Source organism: Tympanuchus pallidicinctus, unplaced genomic scaffold, assembly GCF_026119805.1.
Source record: "Tympanuchus pallidicinctus isolate F22 unplaced genomic scaffold, pur_lepc_1.0 scaffold1, whole genome shotgun sequence".
Taxonomy (NCBI): domain Eukaryota; kingdom Metazoa; phylum Chordata; class Aves; order Galliformes; family Phasianidae; genus Tympanuchus; species Tympanuchus pallidicinctus.
In genome coordinates this window covers 92,647,510-92,664,157 of record NW_026294618.1, presented here as the reverse complement: position 1 = coordinate 92,664,157, position 16,648 = coordinate 92,647,510, and the positions used below count along the sequence as shown (strand labels likewise).

Below are 16,648 nucleotides of genomic sequence, written 5' to 3'. Positions count from 1 at the left end.
TCTGAGTATCAGCGTCGTTTTTGATTATAGATAACGGAGTAGAGCTTGTATAAATTGATCTGCATATTAAGAGGCTGCCACTCAGCTTATGTGCTTGATTCTTGGTTGGCAAGCAGTTGTTCCAGAAGTGTTCAGCAGCAGTGCAGATGCTGTGGGGAAGGTTCTGCAGTGTCATGCAGATACTTTTCCATGGGTCCATATGCTGATGTTCAGCCCTGTCCCCTGAGCTGCTGGAGGCTGGGACCCTTCAGACTGTGCTGCGCTATCTGGGACTGCTCTCCTTTCATATAGTAGGGACCTTCTTTCTGCGTGCATTGCAGGATATAGATAGGAGTATTAAGTTTTTACGTATTTGCAGCTTATTGCATTCCACTTCATCCTGGGGCAGTGAATGAGTTTGATAAGGTTATTAGTAACTTTCTCCCATGTCTTCAGCAAAGCTCTGGAGATTTGACTGGTTTTTGTTTGTTTGTTTTTTCTTGTGGGTTTTGTTTTTTTGTTTTTTTGGTTTTTTTTGTCTGCCCTGACTCTGCTTTTCTGGGCTACTCTCTGTGATGATATTCAAAATATGAAAGCTTTGCAAAGATAGGCCACAGGACAGTTTGCCAAGTCACTGTGTAAATAAAAGTCTAGAATTGCATTGGAAAAAAGCTTAGTGTGGTGATGTAGGGTAATGTGGACCAGGACCTTATGCCAGAAAAACAGTAGGAAATGCCACCTTTCCTGCTTCCACAAAGCACTGCATGAACAAGCCTCTTGCCTGTGAGAGTGCTGACTGGCTCTCGTGAGCCATCACCTTTCTTCTGCCATTTGGGCTGTGTGTTTGACCTGAGGGTATTAAGGATGAATTGGCGAAGAGACCATCTGTCTCAGAGCTAACTGAGTGAGTGGGAGTGTAGATAAGTGGAATGAGTGGAGTGACCGTGCTTCCTACCTGGGGGTTGTCAGCCAAGTACAGAGTTCTGAAGAAGCCAAGAAAAAGCTGGGGGGGAAATCCAGAAGCTTGAATGAGGTGCAGCTGTCTCCATTGTTTAGCTTGTGCATTCCATCAGATAACTGGTATTAATGACAGAAATTGCAGCTTCTTGCAGAAACAATATCACAGCATCTGCTGTAGGTGAGATTCTGAAAGTGATCTTCAGTTATCTCTACTTGTGCTGCATCCGAATTGCATCCAGTCAGCTGTTTTGCAGTTTGAATATGACATACCCAAATTCATCTGCTGCTTCTGCACGTCTGGCCTGTGCTCAGCAGAGACACTCTGACTGGAGCTGCTGTCAGCCCTTTGCATAAGAGCAATGATGTCACATACATGTTGCAGGTGAGTGAAACTGAGGCATTGAGCAATGCTACCAAGAATAGGATGGAAAAATCTCTTCCCTCTGAAGGACAAAAATGGGAAGATTTCCTGCAAGGATCCTAGCTTCTTTCATTGGTCATTGCTGGATGACACATGCAGTCCTCCCCTGCATGGAACTGCTGCTCAGTACGGTAGCAAAGCCTCATTCTGGAGGTGTTGTCAGGCAGCACACAATTAGCTACAGATTATCTGAAGCAGAGGGTAAGTAGTCGTGTCAGCAACAATCTGCAAGTCCTTTACGGAGTGAGGAAGGGGGTTCCATTTCCTTCCTGTATCAGGTGCTTGCTTTATCCAAGGTTGCTGTCCTTACGTCTTTGTTTTCATTCTCATGAGAACATGAAAAACGGAGTAGATGGGAAAGAAGGGCCAGTTGGGAGTGGACCAGTTCACCTTCCTCATCATCTTTTTTAAAGCTGGAGTGGATCTTGTAGTTCTGTGTCTTCCAGGGAGGTGAGAAGTGTTCTGTTTTGTCTGGTCAGTGCCAGTCTTCTAAGCAAACTGTTGGACTGTACCTGTTTAGTGCATAGACTTTCCCTTCCCCGGCAGGAGAAAGACTGTATGCAGCAGCACAGTGACTGGTCCCAGTGATGGCAGGTAAAAAGAGTGTGTGTCAACGAGTGTCTGCTTTGTTAGTTTTTTGTAAAATTTGTGACTTTAGACCGATGGAAGATGAATTGACTTTTGTCCATCCCTTCTTGAAGCTGTATGAAACAACAATTGGTGTTTGCTTTAAGTATTGGGCATAGACAGGGACAGAAGAGAAGGCAAGAAACTTCCAGCTATATACTTCTCTGCAATCAGTATGATCCCCTCACACTGCAGTTTGGATGGAGCAGGTATGACAGCTGTTGGGTACACGCAAAGCAGCCTACTGTCCCCCCCTCTGAGAAACTGTCAGAGATACAAATCCCTTCTGGGACTTGGATGGTTTCCCTTGATCCAGGGGCTTCCCAGCAGGGTGACTGCCTTCCAGTGTTTTGGCTTTCCTCCTTTTGGAGGCAAGTTGCTACGCAGCCATCAGCCTTGGCTTGCTGGAGGCACCCTGGCTCTCAGCCTGCCAAGGAGAGACACTGCAGATGCACAGTGTTTGGGCACCCATCCTAAATACTTGCATGATGAAGCCCTCTGGCTTGGGAAGGTACAGCAATGTGTGCATTGTGTTCATGCTGGTGTGTTTTTTCCCTGATTGTTCTGTCTGTCTGTGATTTGGTTAAGCTTCCAGGAGCTGTGATTTGCATGGTGAGCACTTTGTGTTTGGTGCTGCAGTGATCAATGGATGCTCTAGGCTTGTACCTTGTGGAGCCTGCAGCCAAAGGCAGAAGAGCGCTCTTGGATGGCTTGGGGACCTTTGGAAGCATGGCTGTGCTTGGACTGCATCCAGTCCTGCCTTGCTGTTTCTTGTCTTTGCCATTTAGGAAACAGTATTGTGAATGGGAAGAGCAATTGAGAATGTTAACTTTGATCTACCCAACAGCCACAGCTTATGCATACTTTTAAGTCTGTCTGATGTTTTTAAATGAGTGTAACTCTTTGACAGAGTCTGACAGTGCAGTGGAACATCCAAGCTGTGCTCATGTTCTACCTCAATTTCCAGGCCCATCCTGCCCCAAATGGGGTAAAATTTCATTTTATTTCCTCGTGATGAGAGCATGCACTGAGTGATTTATTGTTACTGATACAGGCAGACCAAGGGGGTGGCGTGGCTCTGGAAACCTGAATGTTCTTATGAGGTCTCATCATTCAGAATCCTGCAAAAATCCCTGGCTTTTGTTTGGCTTTCTCTTTTTTCTAGTCTTTCCTGTGTGAAGTTTCCTGTACCTTCTCCATGCACATCTGTAATGGTTCAACTAATAACAGTAAATTTCCTCACACAAAGCTGCACAATAGTACATCATGTAACCATAGTCAGTCTGGGAATACTTTGCAGGCAGGAACTTCTTCCCATCTGGTTTCCAAAATCTGACTCAATTCCAGTCTGAAGGGGAGCTAGCTGGGAAGTGTCTGTTTTCCCTGCGGTACCTTATTAAAATGAGTACATCTGCTGTCCCAGAATTGTAGAATCGTTGAATTGGAAGAAACCCTTAAAGGCCATTTAATCCAACCTCCCTGCACTAAAAAGGGTCACCTAAAGCTTGATCAGGTGCTCAGAGCCCTGTCCAGCTTGACTTTGAATCCTTCCAAGGACGGTGTGTCCTTCACCTCTGCGGGCAAACCTGTGCCAGTGCCTCACCACCCTTATTGGAAAAGCCTTTCTTGTATCCAGAGAGTTGGCAGCAGGGGGAGGAAGGGGATTGTTCCTCCAAGCTCTGCCTTTGTGAGGCCCTGCGTGAAGTACTGTGCCCAGGCGTGGGGTCTCCAGTACACGAAGAATGCAGTATGTCCAGCAGAGGACAGAGATGCTCAGAGGACTGGAGCACCCCTCCTATATCCCTATGCTGAGGGAGTTGTTATTGTTCAGCCTGGAGAGGAGAAGGCTGTGGGGATATCTTGCTGTGGCTTTCCAGTACTTCAAGGGAGTTGATAAGCAGGAGAGAGACCAACTTTTAACATGGTCTGATAGTGATAGGACTGGGGGGAGATGGCTTTAAACTAAAAGAGGGGAGATTTAGGTTGGATGTTAAGTGGAGAATTCTTTACCCAAAAGGCACTGAGGCGCTGAAACAGGTTGACCAGAAAAGGTGTGGTGCCCCATCCCTGGTGGTGCTCAAGGCCACGTTGCATGGGGCCCTGGGCAGCCTGAGCTGGTGGCAGCCCTGCTCATGGCTGGGGATTGGAACTGGATTGCCTTTAAGTTCCCTTCCAACACAAGGCGTTCTGTGATGATTCTATGGTAGTAATAACTTCAATTGCTACCCCTCTTCATATGTGGAGAGGTGTATGTATTCTCGTGGGTCTTGTGTATGCCTTTGGAGTAACTAGTATGGATGTGGCTGAATATGCCTGCAGTTCCCAGTGTTGTAGCATTTTATGTGCTGTTCTGTCAGATCATGATTATCCTGTGAAAAGCCCCAAAGTGTGCCTGATCTAATTGAGGCAGTTGTTGCAGAGCCAAGTATGTGTCTGTGATGTAGCACTGAGGAATTTTGAAAAGTGGTCTTGCCACTTATTCAAGTCTCTGCAGATATCAACAGTCAGTAACGTGAGCCATTTTAATGACTGGACAGGCATTTAAATAACTTATTTTCACTATGTATGTTATTTATTTTTTCTCTCTTAGAAAGAGAAAAGGAGAAGAGGTAGATGGAAATGTGATTGCAAAAAAGAAATCAAAAAAAGAAAAAGAAAAAGAATCAAAGCAGGAAAAACAGCTGAAGGTGAGTTTTAGCTGATTAGATCCTAAAAGCTGCCTAGCTAGAAGAATGCAGTATCAGATACTAATTGAAGAGCTGTGGTAATTGGATAGGAACTGTACCTGCTGCTTAGATGAAGCAGAGTTGCAGTACAGCTGGTCCTTATGTCTTGGCACGGGAGGTGGCCTGTTGCAAAGCCATTGCTGAAGGCGATTCTCCCTGCTGTTGTCTCCTGAAATAGAGGAAGGAACTTCTCTAGGACTTAGGATTATTAGATTTAAATAGATTAGGCTAAATACCTTCTTTCTCTCAGAGAAGTTGGTTTCATAAACCTTTCTGTTTCATCTGACTGTGGTTGCTGAAGCTCTGATAACAAGCACTGTTTCAGAAGAGTTTGGCAACCAATAAAGAACTCACTGTAAAAATGAAGCAATGGCAAAGTGTGGAATTAGATTACTAAGAGATCATATCTCTCTCACCCAATGAGAAGCAGTTGTTGAGTACAAAGTGTGATAGATTGCAGCTTTCTACCTTTTAATTTTGGAATACTGTGGGAAGAATTCCTAATGGAGCTGTAAGAATTTTATATTCATTAAAAGTTTGGCGTAGGTACTTTCCAAGAAAAAAAAATAACAAGCAGCTTTGCTAAAGCTAATACTTAATGGAGCTGTAAAGAAAATGATATGATCTGATTTCTTAGGATGTTTCTTTTCTGTCTAACCCTTTCACCTTTTGTAGAAAGGCCTGAAAGAATGTACAGGCCTGTCTGGGCCATTTCATGTTTCTGATCTAAAAGTACTTATTTCACGTAAGTGTCTTAAAGTAAGGACAATGTGTTCCAGCATTTGTGATTTTTATTTTAATACAATACACTCTTATGCAGTGATATCCCTGCTGTTGGCAGTGTGAACTGGATTGATGATGTTTGCAGAGGCTGTTGAGAACACACTGAGAGTAGAAGTGTGGTAGAAACACAGGTTCCACTCCACCTAAAAGCTAATTGTTTTGCTATAAAAGCTTGTATCTTTTTGTATGGGGTAGTGCTCTATGAGTTGTTCCACAGTCTTTCTTCTCACATATACAATGCAGAAGCACTGGTTAATACAGAATCCCATAAAGCCAAGCTTTCTCTTGCGATCTTCTTGTGAGAGTACTTTTGAAAGCTGTCATGTGCATATATATCCATACTGAAATCTAAAGCATGTGGCTTTAAAGACCTGATCTAGTTGTTTGGATAAAACGTGTGGTTCTTCCTGTGGTGAAGCTGCTGGCTCTTGGTGTTCTTCACCATGCTGCATTAGGGGGTGTTCAGTAGTGACTGTCAGCCAGTAGCTAAGCTGATGGATTTTGTCCACAGGAGCAGACAGAACTGATCTGGGGCATCAAGGATGAGCTGAGGAAGATCTGCTCCACGAATGACCTGAAAGAGCTGCTGATCGCCAACAAGCAGGAGGTGCCTTCGGGGGAGAATGCAGTAAGTTGGTCTGCGGTCATTTTGCATGTGTGCTGGGTCTTCAGTGTCCCAGCTGATAGGTATTTTTGTCACTTGCTCTGCAAAAGCGCATTGGCTGTGGTGCTTCACATTGCCTCCTGACTGTTACTGTAGACTAGAGGAGGCAAAAACTGCGTTATTTTCTAGTTATTTTCTGGCATGCTTTCTGAAAAAGTCACATCTCAGACTGTGTAATTGGCAAAAGGTTTCTCTCTTTTAGAGGCACATGTCACATGAAGTGTTTTTGTTTATTAAGGCTGTAGGGAGTGTGGGATGAGATGTGGGAAGTGTCTAGACTCAAAATGGCCAAGAAAATCTCTAGGCAGGAAAACTGGGGCTTGTCTGAGCCTACGTTCCCACCTACATACTTGTGCTCAGATGCAGTAGCTCATCTACTTTTTTCCCTCTCCAGCAGTGCTGTCTGGTCAGGCTCTGTGTGGGGGTTATGCTCTCCTGAATGCCAGTTTTGTATTCTTTGTTGTTTTAGATCTTGGACCGAGTGGCAGATGGGATGGCGTTTGGAGCTTTGCTTCCCTGCGAGGAGTGTAAGGGGCAGTTTGTGTTCAAGAGCGATGCATACTACTGTTCAGGGGACATTACTGCCTGGACTAAGTGTGTGGCTAAAACACAGACTCCCAACAGGAAAGATTGGGTAATCCCCAAGGTGGGTGTTGACTGTAAATGTGATGATCTGAAGCATGCTTCTTAATTGATGCTTCCTTTTGTGAGGAGTTTGGATGTTGCATGCTGGAGAGCAAAGTGTGCTGCAGTGCTCAGCAGCTGTGACAGAGAGGAATCTTGTCACAGCTGCATCTCTCTGGGGGCAGTAAATATAGAACAAAGTCACCCCTTTTCCCAGTAACACTAAATTAAAAGAGATATTGCTGATTTGATTTAAAACCAGTCATTTACTCTCCTTTAGCTTTGGTTCCTGAATCAATGAAGTGGATATTTGCCTATCTTAATATGAGTATCTTGGATATCCTTTGAGACCTGTGGTAAATGACACAATCTGGCCAGTGCTTAACTTGGCTTTTAAATTTTGTAGTAGTATTTGTTGTTTTTAAAATCTGTATGCTTCTATCATACAGGAATTTCGTGAAATTCCTTATCTCAAAAAGTTTAAGTGTAAGAAGCAGGACAGGATATTCCCTCCTGAGGCAGCAACTGTGAACTCCGCACCACCTCCATCTGCATCTGCTCCTTTGACAGAGACTGTCTCTACACCCCAAGGTCAGTGGAGTTCAAGGTGGTGTTTGATGCCATTTCCATCCAAATGGGCCCCTTAAACAGGCCTGCTGTTTGTGGTTCTCTTACCCCTGAGCAGTCTGAACTCTCCTGGTAAGAAACAGAATTGCAGATTGTCATGTGCTACCTCTTCCTAGCAAAGCAAGACCTTTTTCTGGCTCATTGGGCACACATGCTTGGGATCTTATTGTTTTTTCATGTGTGTGTGGTTACTGTTTTTCTGACAAATCATTTTGGGTATTTCTTGATAATGTGTTCACAATGAATCAAAGAGTTAAAGGCCTGTGTCCCAAGTGAGATCTGCTGTGAAATACTTTCTGACTTGGTTTTTTGGGGAGCATCCAGGTTTGTCAGTAATACCAGCTTCCGTATTCTACACCCAGTGTTAGGTTTTTAAGGTCAGGAAGTTGTTTGAAATCCTCTCTGTGTACTTAGTCTCAACAACTGCTGACTAGCATTGTGCAAGAACAGGTGTGCTGTCTCCAACCTGCAAACTGGCAAATGGTTCAACTCCACTAATTCCATATAGGCCACTGGCACAAGTTGCACCCTTTAGTAATGTGCCTTGTCCACTGTAACTTCTTATTTAGTTTATTTAGCCCTGGCTGTAGTTTGGAGAGCAGGGAGATGTTGTTACTTGGTGAAAAGGGTGAAAGCAATTCTGTCTAACTAATATTGGCCAGATCACGTTATTTTAACTGGCAACTTGATTCCCATTCCAATGTGTTCTGAAAGTAAGTACAAACTACTGGCTAGAATTAAGCCCAGATTACTTCGTTTGCTAGCAGCCTAACTCATTTATGTCTGTGATGGTGGATGGGGGAAACAAAAACCTTTCAGTTTAGCATTCATCTTTAGAAATGCAGAAAAAGCTTTCAGACATTCACTGTGCCCTGGATCCACCTGCACTGCAAAGCTCATTGCATCAGTATTGACACTATAAAGTAGTGAAGCATCAACTGCTTACCAGTGTGCTTGTTGCAGGGTTTGCATGATTCAGCCAGCTTCCAACTTTGAACTGTCTGTAAAATCGAGACTCAAATGTACTGTAACGTGTGAGAATGCTGTTGTTTGAGAGATAAACTTTCTCCAGCTCCTCAAAAGCACATTTCCTTTTGAAGAGGCAGGACCTTTCATGCTGTCCAGTCATCAGATGAAGAGGGAAGCTGAGCAAAGTCACTAGTAGACAGTTCTGAAGCAGACTTAAAAAAAAAAAAAAAAAAAAAAAAAAAAAAAAAAAAACAACAGCTAAATGCAGGCAAATAATGTGCCCACATACACATCTTTTCAGCCTTCCATTCGTTCTGTTTGTTGTATGTGATTTGTCATCTCCCTTAGAGAATGGAAGCTTTCTCCCACTCATTAGTCAGACCACTTGGACTCATCTCCCTGCAGGCTGTGCTGATTGTTCTGAGCGTGTGGGATGCTGTCTCTTTCTGCTTATTATTTGTGTGGGGAACTCTGTGCCTGTCACTAATGTGTTGTTTTGTTTCTGAACCCCTAGACAAACCCCTGACCAACATGAAGATCCTGACTCTTGGAAAGCTGTCCAAGAACAAGGAGGAAGTGAAGAATATTGTGGAGGAGTTGGGAGGAAAGATGACAACAACAGCTAACAAGGCCACCCTCTGCATCAGCACACAGAGTGAGCAGCCTTGGGGTGGTCACTGGTAGCACTGGATGCATGTACTTGATTAGAGCTCTATGTGGGTTAGTGTTTGGATTAGGGAGTTTGTTTGCACTGGCATGTGGCCTTGGAAAAGTAAAAGGAAATGTGAGTTGGTTGAGTTTTACTTACCTAGCAAAAATGTGGGTTGTGCCGTAAAGGCTGGACCAATCGAGTAAAATGTGTTTCTGCTGTAGTCCAGTCTGCAGCTTTGAATGTTGTGGAAATGCATCTCCTCGAAGTTCTACAGAGTTCTGAATCATTGTCAGAAGTAGAGGCTGAAGTCTTGAAACCTCACTGTTGTTTGTTTTTGTTTTCCTCCCTTTTCTGCCTCTGCAGAAGAGGTGGAGAAAATGAGCAAGAAAATGGAAGAAGTGAAGGATGCCAAAGTTCGTGTGGTCTCAGAGGAGTTTCTTAAGGATGTGAAATCTTCCAGCAAGAGCTTTCAGGAGCTTCTCTCTCTCCATGCAATTTCACCTTGGGGTGCAGAGGTGAAAACAGAGCATCAGGAGGTGGCAGTGGATGGGAAGTGCAGCAAGCCCCAAAATATGAAGAGTGCTGGGAAGGTCAAAGAAGAACAAGGTGAAGAATGAAGTGATTGTTTCTCCAGGGCCCTGTTTAATGCTCTGTGTGCACAAAGAACATCTGGGTATAGTCTAGCCTCATCCTTTCCTAGAGTTCTCTGATTGTTTTTTCCCTCATAGTAAATTTTAAATAATCAAGCTTTAGGTAAGACCAGGTTTAAGTGAGTTTGAAGCTATCTCTTGACAGCTTCTGTCTCAGTGGCACTCTTAAAATCATAGAATCATTAAGGTTGGAAAAGACCACTAAGATCACGTAGTTCAACTGTCAGCCCATCACCACTGTGCAGTAGTCTTCACAACTGCCACATCAAGCTTGCATTATTCATGCTGGAAAGTGAACAAAACCATTAGATATGCTCAGCTTCTTTTCCATAGCCCCCAGGCTTTTAGCTTGTCAACCAGTTTCGTGTTATTGGCACTAACAGCAGCAGGATCTTCAAGAGTACTGAATGTCTGTCCCACATGCCCTATGAAGTTTTAAAGTCCCACTTAAATACAACCACAAATGTGACTTCTATCTATTGTGTAGTTGGAAAAACAATATTGGGGTCGGGAGGAAGGAAGGTAGATGTTATCTGGGGAGATCTTGGTTTTCATTTTCTTCTGGGGGGGTGGCTGCTGTGAATTAGCTGCTAAAGGCAGGTGAAAAGCCATTGAAGTGTGGTGGTTTTATTCTGGGAATCTGATTTGAAGCCTCATTAACGTAGTAATTATGCAAATTGAGAATTTATATCTTGATTCAAGTCAAACTGTATTGCCTATGTAGGAAAAAATTCTCTTCTTATCCCTGCAGGACCTAGCAAGTCTGAAAAGAAAATGAAGCTAACAGTTAAAGGTGGAGCAGCAGTAGATCCGGATTCTGGTGAGTGAGAACAATAGCTGAGCCTTCACCAAAGTCTTCAGGATTCATGATTGTTTGCAGCATTCTTATTTTTATATATATATTTTTTTATCTTGTGGAAGGAAAAGGTTTTTCAGTCATTAATGTAAAAGTTAAGGATGCTGTAAAAGAAAGTGGTGTTTTTAAGACAGCTTTTCTTGCTATCTAAGGAAGGCAAGAATTCCTTGCCTTAAATCTTGGACATTCTAGGGTATTCTAATGCATCTTTCAGGAGGTCCATTTAAACTAAGGTATACGCATTTTTCTCCTTCAGAAACATGTTAGAGGAGTGGATAAAGGCTCAGGCAGCAGTGACAGTGGCTGTGGCATAAGCATTTGCCTCAAAGACTCTGAGCAGGGGCAAATGATGCTACTCTCCAAATTGATTATGTACAGATGTTGTCCTTAGAATTCATACTGCAACTAAGACCAGCCTTCACTTTTTCAGTTCATTTTTTAATGTGACAACTGTAAAGCTATATCTCTCTTGAGAATTCTTCTAGCCAGTCATGCAGTGTTCAGGGCTAGATTCTAAGTTGTCCTTTCTCAAATGTACAATTTTTTTTTCAAGTTAGGGTTGAGGTTCATTCCAGTCTACTTAAAAGCATGTACCTACAATGTGTTGGAAAGTAAGCTTCAAATAGTTTTTAATGAGCATGTTACCACTGTTCTTTCTGATATTTTGTTAATTTTCTCACAATTTTGAAACACTTGGGTGAACATGAATGTAGGAAAGAAAGCTAAAATAGTAAGCTCTGTGTTCTAATTCTGTTCCTTCCTTGTAGGCTTGGAGGATTCTGCTCACGTCTTTGAAAAAGGTGGAAAGATTTTCAGTGCAACTCTTGGCCTAGTGGATATTGTGAAAGGAACAAATTCCTATTACAAACTGCAGCTGTTAGAGGATGACAGAGAGAGCAGGTGAGTTCAATTTTCCCTAGAAATGTCTTTTTTCACTTTTTTCTAGTAAGTACTGGATTTTTGGTTTCTACAAAAGCAAGAAAGGAGTACAATGTTCTTGTAAGGAGTTATGGATAGATGTGTTTGTTTAAAAAAGGTGGCAGGGGCAGAGGAAGAGCTGTTGAATTGTCTGGTAGCATTCATTTGTGTATCCTGGAATGAGTGAGGCACATATGAAGATATCCAGTTAACCCAGTCCAAAGAAGATAGCAGGAAAATCACAGTGCTCTGTGACTGACAGCCGCCCATGAAAATACAGGTTTTTCTGTTTTAACATTTAGGAGCCCAATCATGAAGTATGTAATGTTGGGAATCTTCCCCATATTGTCCAACTTAATTTTGTCTTCTAATTGCAGAGCTGTGACCTTGGGAAACAAAATCAGATTCTGTCTCTTAACATCACAGTGTAGTTCTGACCTAGAGGGGTACTGAGGCTTAGCAAAATGCAGTGAAAGGTCAGGAGGTGATTGTTATCAAATGTGGTGGATCTGTCCAGTAGTTGTGCTTCTGATAACAGATACAGAAATTGAGAGGGATGCGGCTGGTTCCCGTATTTGGAGTTTGTATCTGGATCTGTGATCCAGAGTTTGGATCTGGATTCACATGGAGGGTTCCCAACACCTGTGCTTTCTGCCTGACAGGTTGGAAAAATTGATTGCTGAAGCTATCCAAGTTAATGTTAGTACAAAACAAACAAATACTTCAGTTATTTCTGTTGTCCCTAAGAATCTGAACTCTATGACTTTGAGTCACAGGCTTAAGTATGTGTGTTGTTTTTTTTCCCCTAAATACATGAACTCAAAAGACTGAAGATGTGTATTTGTAAAAATATTGACTCAAGTCCCCTTCTCTCTCTGGCTGTGCATGCATTTATCTTCAGAGCTGTACATCTGGTGTGTTTACAGCAGGTGTTCTTTACACGTGTTGTTGGACATAGGCTCTGTGGTGGCTCTTCTGTTGCTTTCTTGCAGAAAGTCTCTCCTTAAATTAATGACATGCAAATGGCTGATTCACAGTTGCAGAATCAGTTTCATTTGGACTAAGATCTAGAGCCAGAGCCTTTACATCTGCTCTTTTCTCGCATTTCGCTTCTCTAGGTACTGGGTGTTCAGATCCTGGGGTCGTGTGGGCACTGTCATTGGGAGTAACAAGCTGGAGCAGATGCCATCAAAAGAAGATGCTGTTGAACACTTCCTAAATTTGTATGAAGAGAAAACTGGCAATTCTTGGCATTCAAAGAACTTCACTAAATATCCCAAAAAATTCTACCCACTGGAAATAGACTATGGACAGGTAACTGTTAAATGTCCCTGTGCCAGGTGGAGCATTGCTCAGCTGCTTTCCTGTAACTCTTCTCTTCTGTGCTCATTGACACTTTACTTGAGGGATGAAGTGCTGGGGTTTTGCTGCACAAATAATTAACGTAAGCATAGCAAGGAAACTGCTGGGAGGACAATTATTCTTGTTTACTCTGTGTAATCTTACAGAATTTGAAATGAAGTAAGCAGTCATTTCGCAAACTCCCTGTTTTATTTTATTTAAAATAGACAAAGTAGACACGCTTCATTTGTTTTCTGCATTCAAAATCCTCTCAAATGGTGAAAATCTTATGCAGCCCAATGCTTAGGGTGCATGTTGAGCAAGCTGAGGAGGAGAAAATATTTGTTACCAGTAGGATTTGGCTGTTTAGACATCTGTGCTAAATAGGAATTCTATTCCTTCTGCCCATTGGGAGTGTATGTACGTAGATAAAGACACCCATAACTTAACCTTTTTTCAGGTGACATAGCTGAATGCTGCTAGTAGCTATAAAAACATCAGAGAAGATGTTTTCAAGACACTGCATTTTTCTGTAGCCACATTACTGGATGTTGTGTTTCAGCGTGAAGTAGCCAATGCTTAGCTTTCTTTCTGGAAATTTGAGTATTGCAGCAGGAAACTGTCTGTTGTGCTGCAGTGGGCGATGGCACTGAAGTGTCTGGCAGATGCTTTATGATGAAACACTCTACCCAGGAAAATTCCTAGGAAGTATTGCTTCTAACTGATGATGCCTGTACTTACTGATGGCCATTTTTATTATAAAAATGTTCTGAAACTAAGTATTGTATCTCTACTTTGTTATAAAACAATGAAATAAGCATTCTTTTTTTTTTTTTTTTCATACCGTGGTGTCTGCAACAGAATCTTGCAGAACAAGTGAATACTGCTGTTTGAGATAAAGCAGAGATGCCGCAGTTCAATTCCTTTAATTCTGCCTTTATTTTACAATGCTGCCTCTTGAAACACTTCTGCCCAGTTACTGAATAGGTGGATTTTTGACACCACTTAGCTCCAAAAAGTCAGACCAGCATCCAATGCTTCCTATGAACTTCAGGCTAGTAATATTATGTGTCCACTAAATTGGTTTTGACTGGATACCATGGCTGCCAGTCTGTTACCTTTTCCTTTGTGATTTTACTAATTCTGGTACTATGTTTTCTTCCCAGGATGAAGAAGCTGTCAAGAAACTGACAGTTGGTGCTGGGACTAAATCAAAGCTTGCTAAGCCAATCCAAGACCTTATTAAGATGATTTTTGATGTGGAGAGCATGAAGAAAGCTATGGTGGAATTTGAGGTGACTGCGCGCATGCATGTGTCTCAATTATAACTTCTATTTCTCTCTATATCATACTTGCACAGCCTGAAGTAAGTTCTTTGCAATCCATGGTGTATCATACTTTGCAGAAGTCACTGCTAGTTTTAGATCAGCACTGACTAAGGTCAAGAGTCTGACCAAGGTTTGACAGGCTGTGGAAGTAGTAACTTACTTATGATGCACATGAGCGTGTTCTTTGTTCTACAGCGGGGAATGTTTGTATCAATCTCCTTCTGAACTGCATCAAACTATAGATTTTGTTGTTGTTTTATTTCTCATTTGTTCTAATGATACCCTCTATTCATCCTTTCTTCTTTCTTTCAACTTTTAGAGATCAGTCTGGTAGTATCTCTGCTTGCATTGAAAGAGCAGAGATCCTGCAGGTTGTGTTAATACAAGTCAGACAGATTCTAGATAACAGATGTCAGTTTTCTTCAGCCAGCTTAGTTGTCTTCTTCTAAGACTTCATATTTAAGCAGGTTATCTGAATGTTTTCAGATGTATTGCCCTACATCTTGTATTGCTGTAGATTAGTTATGTTCTTGTGTATATTCAAGGTCTCTTTTGATTGTTTTTCTGAAACAATAATAATAGCTTGTACTTGGAACTGGCAAAAGGCTCTAGATCATCTATTGGGATGTCATCTGGCTTTGTAAAACTCAAACTCTGTTAATTCCTACAGCTGCACGTTTGTAGGAGACATGAGAATCGTAGGACTCGCTTCCTACTAGATTTATCTCATGCTGCTACTGGACAGCTGTTTGTTTGTTTTTTTTTTTTTAGAGGAGGAGTTTTTTCTCCTAGTCTCATGTTTCTCCCCATCCTCTGAAAATGGCTGTATGATACATCTAACAAGCCTGCTGTTGAGCTTTTCCTTCTATCTAGGCAGTCTTTCTATGCCTAAATTGTGAGTTCTGAAGCACTTTTCTTCCTGCTTCTAACTTAATTTTTGAGAGTTTCCCCTCACCAAGTGTAGAAAGTGTTATTACAGTTATCCAAGTCATTGCCTTGCATGAGGCTGATGGCTACAGGGCAGTCTGTTCCAGTGTTTTGCCCTCTTGCATGGGTAAATATCTCCCTCGCTCCTCATGACATCCTGGCACATGCAGCTCTGCAGCTAATTCTTCATGTTCCCCTCAGTGTTCCTCACACTATTAATCTTCAAATTTGTCCTCAACACATGATCAGTTTTGAAGTCTGTCTTCTCTTTTGCATCCATCATGGCTCCTCTTAGTAACTGTATGTATACGTAGCAGCAAAAAGTAGCAGCTCTCCTTAGCCCAATACAAGGTAGAAATCTCTGTTTAAAAAAAATCACTTCAGAGCTTTTGAACCAGTCTCTGTAGCTCAGAACCATCTTCTGAGTTCAGCTTGCAGAGAAGACTTGCACACAGCCAGGGTTCCTTGTTGTGTAGTGAATGAATAACATATAGCTTATCCAGATAGTATACCGTGTACATGGTTTCATAGAATCTTTTGTCCTTGAGCTGACTCATAAACCCACCAAGTAAAGTAAATGCTAGTTTCACCTGCAGGGTGTATGATGAGTATTGTAAATAGTCCAGTGAGTACATGTGTGGTAAATGACTCCATTGGTGTTTACTTTTGCATGTGCTTTTGTATTCAGGCAGCCCATAGTTGTGCAAAGATTTAATGCAAATCAAACTCATTCAGGATCCACGAATACAAAAGGAACAGTGACAAATGAAATCAATTAATAGATAAATGTAGGCAGTCAAGGCATCAATTCTGACTTAGTTGCTTTTCATTTTTTTTCAGTCATGGATGTGAAATATCTGAAGTATCTTGTAACCTCTTTACATTTGTCCATTGATTATTGTAGTATTAAAGCTGGGGGCTGGAAGAGAGTGTCTAGGTTGTACATGTGTATACAGAAGATCTTATGGGCAAGAATTCATTCTTTCATATTGCTTCATTGTTAGCCTGAAATGTATACTTACCAAAAGGATTCAGAAGCACCTTTGATAGTAGGTTAATACTAAAATCCCAGTCAGACACTTAGGATGCATTTTGTATTACTCTGCCACGCTTAGTCTCCTGTTGCTGCATTGCTTTGTTTATAGGACATCTTTTCAGTAGCAAACACTGTCCTTCTGATACCATTCCTTGATTAATACCAAGTCTGAAACATGAACAGATTTGTTCCCTGGAAACCAGAGAGATAGTGCTGCAAAAGTTTCAGTGTAGTGAAATCCTGTTTTAATTGTTTCTAACTTTCAGATTGACCTGCAGAAGATGCCACTGGGGAAACTGAGCAAGCGACAAATCCAAAGTGCATACTCCATCCTTAATGAAGTTCAGCAAGTGAGTGTGGCAGATGTTTGAGCAAGTGGGGTGAATGGTGAGCTGTGTGTGTTGCTGGAGGTTTCTTTTGTTGTTGCATAATATAAGAGACAATGGGAAGAGGGTGCATGCTTCTATCTTAAAAGGACTGGTGGAAACCGTTTTGTTGAAATGTAAATGATTACTGATTTGTGTGAGAATCTGAGCTTGCTCTTAGGTGTAGAAGAGTAT

The 16,648-nt window shown here is 42.0% G+C and overlaps 1 protein-coding gene across 1 annotated transcript in view; it reads left to right on the top strand.

Annotated features, from left to right (window-relative positions):
• The window catches only part of PARP1 (poly(ADP-ribose) polymerase 1), a 28,350-nt gene that overhangs the window by 4,148 nt on the left and 7,554 nt on the right, over window positions 1–16,648 (top strand). Inside the window, exons 5-15 of the mRNA XM_052695806.1 lie at window positions 4,578–4,674; window positions 6,008–6,124; window positions 6,630–6,806; window positions 7,234–7,375; window positions 8,895–9,035; window positions 9,396–9,638; window positions 10,434–10,502; window positions 11,306–11,438; window positions 12,575–12,770; window positions 13,964–14,092; window positions 16,355–16,438. Coding sequence (XP_052551766.1) covers window positions 4,578–4,674; window positions 6,008–6,124; window positions 6,630–6,806; window positions 7,234–7,375; window positions 8,895–9,035; window positions 9,396–9,638; window positions 10,434–10,502; window positions 11,306–11,438; window positions 12,575–12,770; window positions 13,964–14,092; window positions 16,355–16,438 — 1,528 coding nt within the window. The remainder of the gene's footprint in view (window positions 1–4,577; window positions 4,675–6,007; window positions 6,125–6,629; window positions 6,807–7,233; window positions 7,376–8,894; window positions 9,036–9,395; window positions 9,639–10,433; window positions 10,503–11,305; window positions 11,439–12,574; window positions 12,771–13,963; window positions 14,093–16,354; window positions 16,439–16,648) is intronic.